The sequence below is a fragment of the Euprymna scolopes genome, chromosome 38, assembly GCF_053919585.1.
Source record: "Euprymna scolopes isolate OS-2025 chromosome 38, ASM5391958v1, whole genome shotgun sequence".
Lineage (NCBI taxonomy): Eukaryota > Metazoa > Mollusca > Cephalopoda > Sepiida > Sepiolidae > Euprymna > Euprymna scolopes.
The window spans coordinates 54,542,385-54,559,380 of NC_136519.1; the positions used below are offsets into that span (position 1 = coordinate 54,542,385).

Consider the following 16,996-nt stretch of genomic DNA (forward strand, 5'->3'; position numbering starts at 1 on the left):
AGGACAGACGATTTTTAGTTACTAAAGCGAACGGACGTGTGTAAAAGAAGAGGTAGAAGAAAAGAGTGCGGTGAACAAAATAAACGACGACTCGGTTGAAAGTAGAGTTGTAACGAACACAAGCTATTTCGGCATGACGTCAGGATTTGACCCCAAGCTAATTCCCCTGTTTGATGGCAGTATCACTGATCACTCAGTGCAGGAATGGGTGGAAAAAGCAGAATTAATATGTCAGCTCAGTGGGGTGAAGCGTATGGAATGCGTGGTCCCAATGCGCCTCACTGGGGGAGCATATGCAGTATACCAGCAGTTGGCTGATGTGTTATAGAGAGAGGAGAGGTGCGAATGAACTCGAAATCCGGGCCATCAAAAATGGAACCTGGAATTGGATGACCTGGTCCTATGACGCAAGTCGGTTTATGGGTCAGACCGTTGAATGGAGCAAAGTTCGAATGAACTTAAACCCTGACCGACAAAAATGAAACCCGGGAATACGATGACGTAATTCGGCCGCAAGTAAGACCAAAAGCAAACGCAGAGAGGGTCAGAATGTGGGTCGATGACGTAAATGGGTTAACGGATTACGAGGTTGAAAATTCATAAAAGTCAAATGATAAACAAAAGAACGAGTCAGTCAGAGAGTGACAGCAGAGAGGGGAGGACAGACGACGCTCAACTGCCTGTCAAGGTCGCAACCACACCCTCTCCACCTACACTATCTCCACCACCACCTCCACCGCCGTATTATGTGTATATGAATGTTTATTAAATAAACCAGGTTGTTTCATAACATAGCGTCTCGTTATTCATTGATAAATGAACAGCGGTCATTCCATTCACTAGACTACTTACAACAAACATATATGCATAAATGTCAAACGAACTATCTCTATATCTATCGAGATATTCAAAAATCTCGGATAGTTAAAATACAGGCTTGGTGCTAATAAAATAGACGTCACCGCCATACCACCCAGTATATAACAGATGAGAAGAAAACAGATTTTGGCTGCATCAAGCGCGCCCTTTTTACAGCATTTGTGTTAGATCCAGTTACTGTATGGAAGGAATTCATGGCCTGAAAATTACATCCCGGGGAAACGGTGGATGTGTATCTGGCTGAACTAAAAAAGCTATCGGTCCTTTTTGGAGGGATGTCAGACAAAGGCTTGGTGTGTGCCTTTGTTGCAGGATTACCTAAGAGTGTGGAAGATCTGCTCCGTGCCTCATCCCAAGTGGACAAGATGGACATATCGGAAGTATTGGCGTGGGCACGAGCAATACTAAAGAAAAGCCCTAACACTATAGACCAAGCGGCAGCTGTACAACCATCACAGGTTGGATTGCAGGACCTGGGCACAGCTACAACCTGCTATAAGTGTGGAGGACCCAACCATTTGGCCTGTGATTGTCTTTCGTCACGTCAACCAACTTGGAAACTTGACGGGCCGCAGTGCTACAAGTGCAAAAAACGCGGACACCTGGCCCGCACCTGTCCGGGAAACGGGCAAGGGGAAGAAGCTCCAGCGCCAGTCTTCTCCCCAGATCGTCATTGAGCAGGGCGCTACCCACTGTAAGCATACACATTAATGGAAGCAAGCGCCTCGCGCTTGTGGACACTGGGTGCACCCAGACTCTCGTGAGCAAGATATGCTGTGCCACTTGGAAAGCAGAGAGAATTCCGGTACTAACTGTAGACGGAGGTTCACTAGCCTCTTGTGGGGTGAGCATTATCCGTGCAAGCATCAACGATGGGCCTGCAGTAGCCGTGCGAGCCCTGGTTGTGGAGGGAGAACTTCTTGGGTACGACCTACTCCTGGGTATGGACTTGATTACACAACTGGGTGGAATTACTGTAGACAGAACTGGCAAGGTACAGTTCTCCCGATGTGAGGAACATGTTTGTGCTGCCATAACTCTCGACGAGCCTGACTTCCGTGCAGAGTATGATAGAAACACCAATGCATGGACGGCGTCTTGGAAGTGGTCAAACGATCAGCCATTAATATCCTTGTGGAACCGGTTATCGGAATATCCTCCACCCATGTGGCTAAGGAAACAGTATGAAGAAGAACTGCAGACGTGGATCGACAATGGCTGGCTTCTTCCATACCCAGAGGATGAGCTTGGGGCCCCCCCCCCTCCCGCGAGGGCTGATTCCTTTGATGGCCGTCGTACAAGAGACCAAACAAAAGGTCTGCCTCGTCCTAGACTACCGTGAGCTCAATGAGCATGTCGACCCATATATGGCAAGGACTGATGTGTGTGCACTCAAATTAAGGGAGTGGCGACAGCAGGGATCAAACGTGGCAACTCTGGACCTACGCAGGGCCTATCTGCAAATACGCATTGAGAGGAAATTGTGGCCATTTCAGACTGTGGAAATTGGAGGAACCCGATATTGTCTAACCAGGCTAGGGTTCGGTCTAAATGTGGCACCAGGCATTATGACAGCAATCATGCATGCAATCCGGCAGCAAGATGAGGCAGTGCAACAGGCAACATCCTCATACATCGATGATATATTCGTCAATGAGAGCCTCATGTCAGCGCAATCGGTTAGAATGCACTTTGAGAGCTTTGGACTGACATGTAAGGAACCAGAGCGTCTGTGCGATGGAGCAAAAGTTCTCGGCCTGCACGTGCGCAATAGCAAGGAGGGACTTTGCTGGAGAAGAGGAAGTCACGTTCCCAAGGTCCCATCAAACATCACTCGACGAACAGTGTTTTCGCTTTGTGGAAAGATGGTAGGCCATTTCCCTGTGTGCGGTTGGCTCAGGGTGGCTGTGGCGGCCATAAAAAGACGTGCAACAGCCGTGTCGTCGGGATGGGACGATACAGTACACGATGTCACCCTAAGGAGCATGCTGACAGAGACTGCGTCCAGGGTGACCAGTGATGACCCCGTTCCGGGGAAAGTGGTGCGTCAGCGGGAATGAGTTCACGGTCTGGGTGGATGCTAGTTCACTGGCCCTTGGAGTTGCCCTTGCAGTTAATGATTCCATTATTGAAGATGCCTGTTGGCTTCGGCCAGAGAATGATTCGAGGCACATAAACTTGGACGAATTTGATGCCACATTGAAGGGCGTTAACGTGGCGCTTCAATGGCAAGCCAAGGTTCTACATATCATGACTGACTCGGCATGCAATCATCGGTGGATAACCGATGTATTAAGTGGAAGAGCACGGTTGACGACACGAGCATCGAGTGAGATGTTAATTCCAAGACGGCTTGCCACCTTGGTCGACACCATCACAGAGTACGACCTGACCGTGGATGGACATAATGTTGATCAGGTCTGCGCTCAACAGAGCAGATGCTCTGACAAGAGTCCCTCAACGATGGCTTCTGGCTAGTACTCTGAGAGATTCTGATAATCTGCAAAACACATGTGCAGCAGTTGTGTGTAATGTGGATGCAGCGCGCATCATGGACATTCATCAACAGTGTGGACATCGTGACATCAAGCGGACACTGTACTTTGTCAAGATGATTGATCTAGGAGTAGAAAAAAAAGATATCCGGAGAGTGGTGGAAAGTTGCGAAGCCTGCCAATCCATCGACCCAGCTCCAGCACAATGGAAGAAAGGGGAGTTGGGAGTGAGTGGTAAGTGGCAGAGAGTGAGCATGGACATCACACACTACGGTGGCAACCACTTCCTTACCCTCATCGATTGTGGGCCTACATGTTTCACGATCTGAAGACTCCTCGGGCGCCAGGACTCTTGCAGCATTATTCGCCAGCTGTCATCCGTGTTCTGTGAAAGAGGTGCGCCCGATGAAGTGCTGACGGACAACGACCCAGCCTTTTGCAACCATCAGATGAGGCAGTTCTTACAAGAATGGGGTGTGCGGCTGCGGCTTAGATGCACTTATGTGCCTTCTGGCAATGGTATAGCTGAGAGAAGCCATCGCAGCATCAAAACAATTGCAGCCAGGAAGCAGTGCACCATCGCAGAAGCTGTGTACTGGTATAATCTCATGCCGAAGGATGACGTCTCTCCAGGAACGGTGCCTGCAAACACAATCTATCAGTACCGTGTCCGAGAAAAAGGAATCCACCCCGATACAACTGTGGCCACTGAGATAGAACGGAATCGATATGCCAAAAGGGATGCTGTCTGGGTGAAGCCGCCAGGAAACTGATGTACTGACGGGGCACAGTGACCGATGTAGTGAGTCAGCAGTGTGATGATGATTGATGGCGTACCCTGTCACGTTAGGGACCTACGGCCGGCGACACATGTACCACCTTCAGTGGACGATGAGAGTGACTCTGACTCTGAGACGAGTGGGCCATCGCTTTGGTTTGCACCATCCCTATCAAGCAGTGACTGATATCAGTAGCCTCCACGGAGATGAAGCCTTCCCCGACCATTAGGCGGTGGATGAGAGCGCACGCGAAGACGAGAGTAGCATTGTTCCCCTTCGCAGAAGCACCCGACGGCGGCGATCGCCACCCCCCTGCTGTCTCTGTGATCATGAGATCAGGGGGGAGTGTGGAGAAAGAAGTGGCTTACCGTTAAAGCGGCTGCGCGTTTGTGCCTGCAGAGCACAAATTGACAATCAAGATCGCGCCCGCAGGCTTTTATGTGGAAAAAAGTCTCGGGGAATCTCGTACCCTGGTTCCATAAATAACGAGGAAAGGAAAGCGGGAGGATAGACGACTTTTAGTCACTAAAGCGAACGCGTGTAAAAGAAGAGGTAGAAGAAAAGAGTGTAGTGGATGAAACAAACAACGACTCGGTTGAAAGTAAAGTTGTAACGAACACAGTTTTTGAATATATTCCGCCTGTAACTCATCAGAAAAAATAAGAAACTTATCAACTTTAAAAGAAAATAAAGAAATACAGACATGACCACAAAATCTGAAAGTTGGAAGAGAAGTTGCAGTTATTTTTCAACGTGTTGCGCCATCTTTAAATTTTTATATGCATATATATAGATTAAAAAAGAAACAAAAGCAGTCGGCTGTAAGGAACAATTTTTACCATCTTTCTCAACTTACCTTTATACTTGATTCCAAGTTCAGTAAATTAAACATTGTCTGCATATCAATAAGAGACTGTCGTACTTCTCTGTAGACAGAACCAAGAAAGTTGAGTGGTAAAGAGAGCTGAAACAAGAGACCATTCACCATAACAATATCACCTACAGTCATCGTACCTGAAAAAAATAAATAAAAATAAAAACGGACATAAAAAAATTATCTGAACTGCTGTTCTCATCTTAGATGGCATTCTCACATTTTGACTGATGTATAGAATTTCTAACGAAACTCTTCATTTAATCCACATTCTGTCTGCGTTAACCTGGTAGAAGTTTGAAGTAATTTATAATTCTATTCTTAGTCGCCAACCTAATAGGTCCTGCATTATCAACTAAACTCCAACTACTGTCTCATTGTAAAAACGTTGCATCAATGTGCCTGTTTTAAAAGTATTTTAATGGAATGTGTTCTGATGAACTCGTAGCACTTCTGCCCCCTCAATGTAAATATACCGACTAATCCAACAAGTAACAAAATCCAACCCATTCACTGTATATAGATACTGTATATAGATATACTGTATATAGATATACTGTATATAGATACTGTATATAGATACTGTATATAAATACTGTATATAGATACTGTATATAGATATACTGTATATAGATATACTGTATATAGATATACTGTATATAGATACTGTATATAAATACTGTATATAGATACTGGAAAACTTACTCTATTAGAGTTTTCTCTCGAATTGCTAGACTTTGGAATTCCCTCCCTGTCTCCTGCTTCTCTGACTATAGTGATATGCAGAAGCTTAAATATAATGTGAACAGACACCTCATTACTCAACTCTCTACATAGTGTCCCTGTAGATATAGTCCCAAATAGTCGTCCTTTTTATTCAAATGACAATATGCCTTGTTTGAGATGAAAAAAAGAGTACAAATTTGTTTTTTTTAATTTCCAAAGTGACACGAGCAAAGAAAAAAGGAAAAGGGAAGTTGGGGAACGTTGGAAAAATGACGATTTAATACTCACCATTAATCACATTTTGACTTGCCAAATACATAATCCCTGTCAATCCTATGCTGAAAATCATATTCTGTCCCCAATTCAAAGCTGCTAAACTTGTGGTTGTCTTTAAAGAGGCTTTCTCATATTTACTCAGCAAGAAATCATATTTTTCAGCCTCGTATTTCTCATTATTAAAATACTGAAAAATAAAATAGTGTGTGTTAATTATAAAAAAGTTTAACAAAATGATCGAAAATTCATAAAAATTGGATCCGCAAAAATTTTGCAGAATTTGAAATTATTGGACGAAAATCTATTAAGTGCCACACTTAATTAAAAAAAAAAACTTCTTAGCCAAATCAAATTGATGCAGAAAATAGCTCAAATTTATCAAAAGTTATTTCAATTTCATATTTGTTGGAATTGAAAATTTTACGATTAATCCTTCTTCACCATCACCATTATCATATCATCATCATCATTGTGCACATCACATCGTCCAGATCATTATCACCACATCATCATCAGTTTAACGTTTGTCTTACATACTAACATATGTTGGATGGCTTTTAGAAATTGACTTTAAACTAACCTATCTCTGGTCTGGTCTTTATTTATCCCTCTTTCTTTTACTTATCACTTCCTTCCATGTTTTCCTGTGAACTGAACCAGTTCTACATTTATTAACCCAAAAACTCTCATCCATTATTTTATCATCATATTTGGTTTCATGTCCAGTTACACATACTGACGCGTGTTGTACAGCTTTTAGAAATTGACTTGCAAACTAACAAATCTTTGGTCTTTATCGGTTTCTTTCAAATCCATCCATATCACTTTCTCCCATGTTTTCTTTGGCCTGTTCATACCAACTGACCCTGTTACCTCAACTGTTCTACATCTATGAACATAAACACTATCATTTTATGTAAAAATTTCCAGCAGACTACATGGTTGTTTTCAAGGCCCATGTAAACAAATTCTTGTAGCGCCATCCTCTTAAATAATTAAATTCTGACTAATTAAAATCATTATTACTAACCCTCATGATGCTGTCTCACCAATCTTCTGACAAACTCATTAACACTTATTCTTGAGTGGCCTTTGTGCCTTGATGAGCACTAACTTATGAGTACAAAAAGAAGAAGAGAGCAAACTGCTGCTATGTGCCATCAATGCAACTACACTCAAGTGATGAGATATTATCCAGAAAATCTGCTGGGATTGAAGAATTGATTCCCCATGATGTTACAATACTCGCTTGCAGCCTTTTTTATTTTTTTAAATGTGTAATGGCCTTTCTTCCCCTCCTTTCACTACTCTTCTTCATCTTTTTGTTCGCTTCCTTCTCCTCCCACTACTACCTCTCCATAACAAAGTGTGACAAAAAAAAAAAAAAAAAAAAAAATCACACCTTTATTAACATTCAATACATTTCAAGAATTTATTTACTTTTACTGTTTCATAGTTAATCAAAGAGTCAACAGCTTTTGTGCCGGCTTCATTGTCTGCTTTATTCATCATCACTCGGTATTTCGTCCTGAAAACAAGCAAAAATATTAACAGCAGAAAAAAACAAACATGAAAATATAGTACAGAAATGCATTTTTATTTTTTCATTATTTAAAAGGAACAGGTAGTTTGCTTGAAGCATTGCTAATAAACAAATATATAAGTGTTTAAGAAGGCTGTTAGCAATGTAAGATACCGAGATAGTGAAACAAACTAAAAAAAAACTGAACAAGAAGTTCTGAATTTGTACCACTTTGTTCCATTTTTACAGCATATTTTTGGTTTGTTTTCTTTTTGAAAAAAAGAAGTAGCTTTCAAAAATATCAAAGACATTTACCTGCCAGATTATATTAAACAGTAAAGTCTATATTTACTATTAATATGCATGACAGTTTTTGAAAAATAAAAAAATATTCAAAGATTTGTAATTTAAAAGCAACCGTTTTTTTTTTCATATGCCACATCATTTCAGTGATATCCTACATTGCTAACAGTTTTCTTACAGTCACTTACATATTCATCATTAAATTTTTTTCATTTGTTATTGAAAACTAATGGGTATATTAAGATGGTTAACTCAAAATAGCTACCAAATTTTATCAACTAGTTTTGTCTGCCTGTTCCTTTGCAAAAAAAATTAAAATAAGCAAGATATAAAACATTTAATAGAGAAAAGACTTGTTAAACATTAAATTTTGAGTCATGTTATAAAATCCTAACTGAATCAGCGAATATCAAAAATAGTAGGTATATTGAAGCGATTAGCTCTCAAAATAGCTGCCAAATTTTATCTATAATATCAATATCAGCTGTCTATCACCAGACTTTCACACTCCTTTTTTGACTTCAGGTTGATTGTGGCTCGCTGATTTGTTTGTTTTGTTATGTGTGTTTTATCCTTTGAACGTGATGGTATCTGTTTCTTTGAGTAGAGTTTTTTTGCAAGCATATTATGTCGAGGTTGTTGTTTGTCATTATGCATTTTATTTCTCTCGTAGTTAGGTTTTATACCCCTGCAGTTCAATTGTATTATGTTTTGCTTTGTTTTTTCCATTACCATGTGACAAATCGTCTTGTGTTTTTGAAAATTTTCTGTTCTATGAGATTTGTTTGTGGTATTTAGAGGAACTTCTTCCAATTCCATTTTTCTAGTGTACTATACCTGTTGCTTAATTCAGGTGTTACATTCATAGTTTTTGTTTCTTGTTTGTGTCTGGATTGGGATCATTGATGTGACTTATCATGACGTTTAGATTTGAATAAGAACTGTTTATATTGGGATTTGTCTGTGTATGTTTGTGTGGTTTTCATACAAGATTGGTTCTTTCGAGATCTTGTTGGTTTTGATTTTGGAGGGATTTAGGTGTTTTATGTTGATTTTTCTTGCTGCAAGTCTTGTGATGGTGTTAATTGTTGCTCTTGAGTATTTTTTTTTTTTTTTTTGTGTAGGTAGAGTTTTGGGGTGGGGATTGTTTAGACTGATGAGTGGAGATCTGTAGATCTTTTCGAAGATTAGGAGTTCATTTGAATTCGTATTTGCCAATTTTCTTATGAAAAGACAAGAATTGGAAGTAGTTTGCAATAGTTGAGTTACTTTTGAGTAAAGGCAGTCTGGATAGAAAGTCTCAACAATTTTTCGGGCTTCTAGGAAAGAGATGTTCTGAGTGTTTAATTTTTGTTATCTTTTTTTCTTTCTTCTATGCTTCACAGAATCTAGTCATCTGAATGTTCGCTTTGGCAGTTTATGTATTTCAGTTATTGGCAAGTGGCTTCCTGATGATCAGATCCATCCATTCCACAATTTTTTTTTTTCTTCTGTTAAACTAGTTCTCACGATGTCCAAACTTCTGGCAGCTGTAACATCTAAGTGGATTCGGGATATAAATTTCTACTTTATGTACCCAATTTTAATTTTGGTGGGAGGTTTAGGAGAGCTAAATGTGAGGATGTATTAACGTTAGTTTTTATTTCTTGATCATTTTTTCTTTATAGTGACTTTTTTAACTTCTGTTACAAACTGTTTTTTGTTAAGTTTTGTTTGATTTCATCTATTGTACAATTATCCAGTTCTGGACTTTTCACCATTCCCTTTGATGTGTTGAAATTTATGTAGATACGCTTTTATTTTTTATGTTGCGTAGTGTGGTGGTTCCTAGCAATATTTCTGTATACTTATTGTTTTTAACTTCTACTATTAATGTATTGTTACGAGTTGTTTTGATTGATTTTGGAGCCACGTTTGCTGGGAGATATTTTTCTATTATGAAAAGTGAGAGTTTGATGATGGGTTTGTCATCCACCGACTCAAGAACTATGTTGGATAGTTACGAGGGGCGTGCAATAAGTAATGCCCCTGACCCACTTCCTATAGCAGTAGAGCAACAAAACTTGGCACAGTTATTAGTCTTTCTCTACATAGGAACCACCCACAGTTATGCATTTCTCCCATCGTTTGATGCAGCTCTGGAGACCGTTTTTGTAGAACACCCCAGGTTGGTCCTCCAATCACAATGTGACTTCAGAAATCAAGGCTGCAGCATCTGGGAAATGCTTTCCTTTCAAAAAACAACTTCATGGCTGGGAAGAGGTGAAAGTCAGAGGGTGCAAGGTCAGGAGAGTAGGGAGGATGGGGAAGGATTTCATAACCACACGCCTGTGCTTCTGATCTGGCGACATGCGAGTTGTGGACTGGAGCGTTGTCCTGCAAGAGGAGGGTACCTTTGCTGATCTTGCCCCGCCTCTTGATTTTGATAGCTTCCCTTAATTTTCTCAAAAGTGAAGCATAATAGGCTCCCGTTATTGTGGTACCCTTTGCCAGGAAATCTGTCATCACTACTCTGTCCTGGTCCCAAAAGACTGTGAGCATGACCTTGCCAGCGGAGGGCTGCATCCTTGCCTTCTTTGGGGGTGGTGAGTCCAAGTGCTTCCACTGCATTGACTGGGCTTTGGTCTCTGGATCATAGTGATGGACCCAGGTTTCATCCTGTGTAATCAGTCTTTTGAAAAACTTTGACTCATCTTCTTGGCACATCTCCAAATTCATCCTTGAGCACTCGACGCGTTCTCACTTCCATCCGGCAGACACCTTATGCATATGCAACTTGGTCATGAATGATAGTTTCCAGAGACCCTGTACTAATCTTGACATTTTGGGCTATTTGGCGAATAGTAATGTGCCGATCTTCTAAAATGGCAGCCTCAACTTGACAGACAGATGCCTCATCAATGGCAGAAGGGGGGGGGGGGCAGGTCTGGGAGCTGTTTCCACACACCTCCAGGCATGTTTGAATTCACGATGCCAGTGTTTTACAAGGTCGTATGATGGGGTATTATCATCATAAGTTTCTTTCATTTCATCAAAAGTCTCCTGTGGTGTGCGTCCTTTCAAATACCAAATATGACATTCAACAGGCTCCATTTCACACCCGACTCAGTTCAAACACCTGTAAAACAGAAACCACAATTAGTTCAGAGCTGTAATTTGCCACATAACCCGTAGAGATATAAATCATTGCACATGCAAAATTTCAGCTAGATCAGCTAACTGGAAGTGGGTCAGGGGCATTACTTATTGCACACCTCTCGTAAGTGGTTATTTCCTCCGTTTCGGTATCTGTGTCTGTATATGTATCAGATTCTGGATATGGTCTTTTACTGTATTTCATGATTTTACTTGCAATGACTTGGGATTTCTTGTTAAGTGGCATATGTACTTTTTTTGTGTTTCATTGGCTATGTTCCCCACCCATCTCAGAGCCCCATAAGGGGATGCGTCTAGGAGAAAACCCACTCACCAAGTAACATCAGCCAATATACTCATGCTGATGACTGATAATTTAAGATTGTATCCCTGGGTTTTCATTGCCACGATAATTACTCACCTGGGGACAGAAAAGGTTATGCGTCCTTCCTCAGCAGGATTGATCCTATAACCATTGTCCTGATTCAGATTTTGTATATCTGTAAAAAGGGTTAACATACATGACCAGCTGATTGGTCAGATCAGGCTTTTCTGACTGCCCATCTAGCCCAGTAAGAGCCAAAATAAAGTGTTGCAAGCCACATGATCTCTTTAGTTACCGGATCATAGGCCACCAGGATCGCATCCTCGAGCATTATGATCGCCACTCACGGTCAAGAAGTAGCTTCATTGGGGTGGTCCTATCCCTCTTCGAGGGGGGGGGGGCAGTCAGTATATTTTAATGCCTCATTGACAGTGTTTAATAGGTGTGTATAAATCTGTTTTTTATAGATCTTTGTAGATGTTTGTTTGGTCATCACGTTCGGATTCTCAGCATTAGAAAAACCTATGAAAGTTATTATAACAATCAAAATGACTGAATAACAATAGAATATTATTTTTTTCAAGTCAGTTTCTATTTAACCCATAGTTGGGATCCTAACAGGTACTACCACTCCGGGTCAAAGTGGACTTGGGAGCAATGGTAATTAAAGAGTGACTCCACACTCCCCCAAAGTCCGCAAGCTGGGGCCTCACCATTGGATATAGTTTAAGGTTATATCCAGGACCTACATGATCTTGGAGTCTACATTCATAAAATCATCTCTTCAACTGGAAAGCAAAATCTAGAATCAGACGACCAGGCCTTCACGTGCTTTAAATTAGCATTACAACACTGTTAGTTATATTTTCTCTTCCATTCTCCAATGATTCAGCTATATTTCTGATAGTATAGATGCAGCACTCCCTCCTCAATTTCCCTTTGCAGACAGAAGCCACACTTGTAGATCTCAAAATCACTCCTTCTCATATCTGTGATATAAACAACCTAGACATCTCTAAGGAATGTGAGCCTGATCTCATCCCTTAAGAAATCGTATTATTTGAATTCTTCAAACTACTGTTCTCATTCTGAGTGTCAGTTTCACAACATTTTGGCCGATACAATAGTTGAGTTACTACACCTTCTTCAGGTGTATCTTATCGAACTCTGGAATGTTTTTGCCAAACTTGGGAATTTGGATGGAATTTCAAATGAAACCCTTTATTTACTTCACAGAAGTAGCATGATGTTCTCATTCTATCAGTCATGATTGGATAGAGATCCTAAGTAATTTGCAATTGTATTTTTTGGTCGCTCACTGAGAATTGAACCTTCAACATTCAGGAGAATATCACTTTTACAATTTATTTTTCCAAGTACTCTAACCACTGTCCGAAGAATGAGAGACTAGTGGTAGATGTACCATCCCAGATGTAGCAACAATACTCCGTGTATAGTTGAACTGTGGATTTGTAAAGATATAGATACTCTTCAGTGTGAGTAATTTTCCAGCATGGAAGAAAGAGCCCACCTTCTTTGATGCAGCCTTGGCAATGTCTTGAATGTATTTGGTCCAATTCACGTTGACTGTGAATGTTAGGCTGAGGAATTTAAAAGATGGCTCACAGGTACCAATTAGTGGTTGAAAAGGTTTATTGTAATTTTTAATAGAAAAAAGCTTACTCTTAGTAGCATTAAATTAATCCAAACAATCAGTAATTTCTAGTGAGAAGGTCAAGTACTATGTTCCTAAAAAAAACATTAAATAAAAAAAAATTAAATGCAAAATTAGCACATACCTCCATTGTGTTATAAGTAAAGTAAAAACTGCATAGGAACCAATACAACCTAAAGTGACGAGGGCAAACTGTCCGCCACATTTATGATACTAAAAGAAAATAAAAAGGTAAAAAAAAAAAATTAAAATCAAAGGAAGAGTTACGATTATCGCATATTTCAGCACGAAGCAAATTCCCAAAAGGCAATTTTAATCTTAACAACATGAAAAAGAAATTTAAAAACTCAACACATTTATCCAATGTTATATACATTTGCATTCTAAGAAATAATAGATAATAAAAACAAATTACATTGGTGATGCTACAGAGGCTGGATCTTGGCAGACAGTGTGGGGCCTATTATGTTATAAATTCTTTTTACACCTTGTCCAATTGGAGAGGCAAATTGCCACTGAGACATAAGGGTTTAGGGATCATGCTTACAGGGAGTTCAGCAGCGAGATGCCTGTACAGTTAAAATTTCTGCATGTTAGTACAGTCAGGGAAGCAGGACATAGGGAGGGAATTCCAAAGTCTGACAATCTGAGAGAAGAAACATTTAGAGTAGAAGGTTCTTTAGCATCAGGAAACCTAGTAAGGCTAGAGAGGGCTTAAAAATAAATGAAATGATAAAGTAGAAATTCAGTTTTGAAACAAGATATTAGTGATTGTAAACGTGATACTTACTAACACTGTGCTGACCAGAGTAACTTCAAATATGGTGGGAACAACATTAAAGACTAAAGCACTCAGCGTAAAGTTGATGCCTCTAAAAACAAAGGAGAAATTCAACAAACTGAGTTGTGCTCTTGAAAATTGTACATAGATATATATATATACAATAAATAGGTATCAATATGACCATTGGTTTATGTTAGGGACAATCACTGAAATATGTTCATTGATGTATGTTAAGGACAACCATTGTAATGTGTCCATTGATGTATGTTAAGGACAGCCATTGTAATGTGTCCATTGATGTATGTTAAGGACAACCATTGTAATGTGTCCATTGATGTATGTTAAGGACAGCCATTGTAATGTGTCCATTGATGTGCATGTATGTGTCCTATTTGTATTTATTTACTTAGCAATTTATTTTATTACTTTATAAATATTATAAGAACATATTTATATTATTATTTGCCTAATTAGCCCCAAATGAGCATATGCTAATTTAGTGTTGGTAGTATTTCTGGTACCATTGATGTTGCCAGTCTGAACCACAAAACAAAAACAAAACAACTATACATTTATAATGAGTTGCGTCTCCTATAACATTCAAAAAGATATTTCTTTTAAAACCAAGGATATAATTATTAATTAGTAATTGATCATCTTATCTTTCAGTTAACTGTGTGATAATATAATTTTCTTTACTTATAATGTTCTTGTAAGCTGTATTGAATTTGGATACTTTTTAGTTTCGTAATATTTAAAATTTGATATTCTTAACAGTGAATCTAATCTGATTCTAAGTTTTTTTTATTATTATTAATATTTAACAAATGTTTAACCAAGAGTTTTTGAGTGAATTATCTTCTTTCAAAACATGTAAATCTTGTAATGTTGCTAGCTCATTATTGATTCAAATATGGCGCCATATACAGCTTTAGTTTTCTCGTGAGGTCTGAATACTTTTTTCATAATCCGTAAGTTTCAATGTTTCCTATAAGTAAGACTTCTTATTAATTTTTTAATATTTTCTTTTATGATTTTTGAAAGTTTCCAATCGATTACTTATACTTTTCAATCCAAGGGGAAAAAAATCTGCATATTTTTACTGAGGAACTTGTCAAAGTCTCTGATAATTTGTTTGGCATATTCATGCCATTCAATAGAACACGTGTAAGATGCAGCAATAAAACAATATAAATGTGAATTAAGTGAAGACTTCTGTAACTTTGAAATGTTTAATAAAGTTATATATGCTCTGAAAGTGTAAATCCATTTTTATTGAGCTTAATTGTGGCAATTTTGAATAACTTTATTGAATATATACATTATAAGTATATATATATATATATATATATATATATATATATATATATATATATATATATATATATATATATATATACACACATAATTCAAGATCGAAGCATGAGTTAACTCTTGGCTTTGGAGGAAAGTCTCCTTAAAGGGTAAAGCTGAGATGTGTGTCATATGTTTCATCTCATCCTATACTGATTGGCTGTACTTCCTCTGTCTGCAAAAAACCTAAAGGTTCTCCAGCACCTCCTGTCTTGTTTCTTTGGAACAGAAAGAAGCATTGGTTTTGTAGACAAGTCTGTATTCAATGTCTGTGTGAGGGAGGTTTGGGAATATTTGATTTGATGTGTTATCGAGATGCTGAGAGACTGGCTTTCTAAACTTTGATGGATGAAATTATGTGGAACCCCATGGTCGATAGTACCTTTCCCCAACTCATTCTCGACCATTTATTCGAGGGTCGTCAAGGATCGGCAGAGGTCAAGGAATGATATGCAGTTACTCAGATAGTGCTGAACTGCACTCAAAAAGCTTACTAGGTCAAGTGACTTTACTAACTTCTATAAAGGAACTCTGTAGGAGATTAGTAAGAGGGAAAGGTTGTTAATGATCCACTGATTATGCAGTTAGGATGGTCTGAAGAGAGGATCCATTCAGAATAAAGTTGGACGCTGAGTTCAAGTTATCTCAACAACTCCGAGTCCTCTTTAACTTGGCAATTTGGCCAGAATGCATTGCGCCTTAATGCCATACAACACAGTTCCAAAATAGTGGATTTACCCAGGTATCCTCGTTGAGACACGCTAGCAGAAGAAATGCTTGAACACGCTTTCTTCGAATGTTCCAAACTCTGATGGTACTGGGGCATATCAACAAGGTCACAGCTCGTATTGATCCTGAGCATCCGTCTGCTAAGCATCTCTTATGTCAGTTCGCGGTGGGAAACATAAATGGTATTTCTCTCAATATATCTAGCTGTTAAGTCAATGGGGGTGTGGATGTTGTGTCTGAGAGGGTCAAATATTTTGCCGATCAAGATCTGCCTGCATTCTTTAAGCATGAATTGAAGTTCAAAGTCAGATGTGATAGAAAGATATTACATTCTGCTTTGTATTTAAATTATTTCTTTGAATTGAAATGATTTTCACTTTTTAAATTATTTATCATTCAATTTTAATTTGCTTATTGTTTCTTTATAATTCAGTTTATGCAGTATTTCATTTTAAAAAATTATCATTCGACTTTAATTTGTTTGTTTAATTCCTAAATTCATAAGTTTTTTATTTGTTTCTTGCTTCAAACATACACAATTTTACATACATAGTTCTTGTTTTTAATTTTAATTTATTTTGAATAAAGTTCAGTTCCAGTATAAATTGAATCTTGTTCCTTCATTTTCTTTTTTTTGAAATGCAATTTTTCAAGTAAATAATAAACAAATTTTAGTCTTTTAAATCCATGAAACAACAAAATGTTTATTTAAAAAAATGTTTCGCAGAAACAACACACAACTTTTCCTACTTTTTTAAATTTTTTAATTAATTCTCATCTTTTTTTTTTTAATTAATATTGAATAAGTTCAGTTTTCTTTTTTAATTAATATTGAATAAGTTCAGTTTTCTTCTTTTTTTTAATTAATTCTCATCTTTTTTTTTAATTAATATTGAATAAGTTCAGTTTCGGTATGAATTGTGTTTCTTTTATTTTTTTATTTTTTAATGCCAATTTTAAAGTTTTCTAATGTTTTTGTAAAAAGTTCTCATTCATTATCAACAGTCTGACTGTTCGACAGATCTTGCTTACTAGGACCTCAAGCATGATGTAATTTTTCAGTGAATAGACCTGAATCTATTTTTACATCAGTCATACCCCAGACATTCATGTAAGTTTTTAGCCTCTTAGCTAGTCGAGT

At 38.4% G+C, this 16,996-nt stretch overlaps 1 protein-coding gene across 1 annotated transcript in view; it reads right to left on the reverse strand.

The window, feature by feature from the left end:
- LOC145263146 (iron-sulfur clusters transporter ABCB7, mitochondrial-like) overlaps positions 1-16,996 on the reverse strand; it is a 103,544-nt gene that overhangs the window by 62,635 nt on the left and 23,913 nt on the right. The window contains exons 6-10 of the mRNA XM_080120121.1: positions 13,780-13,861; positions 13,114-13,202; positions 7,470-7,557; positions 6,042-6,216; positions 5,010-5,167 (exon numbers count right to left, since the gene is read on the reverse strand). Of these exons, the coding sequence (XP_079976247.1) occupies positions 5,010-5,167; positions 6,042-6,216; positions 7,470-7,557; positions 13,114-13,202; positions 13,780-13,861 (592 nt within the window). The remainder of the gene's footprint in view (positions 1-5,009; positions 5,168-6,041; positions 6,217-7,469; positions 7,558-13,113; positions 13,203-13,779; positions 13,862-16,996) is intronic.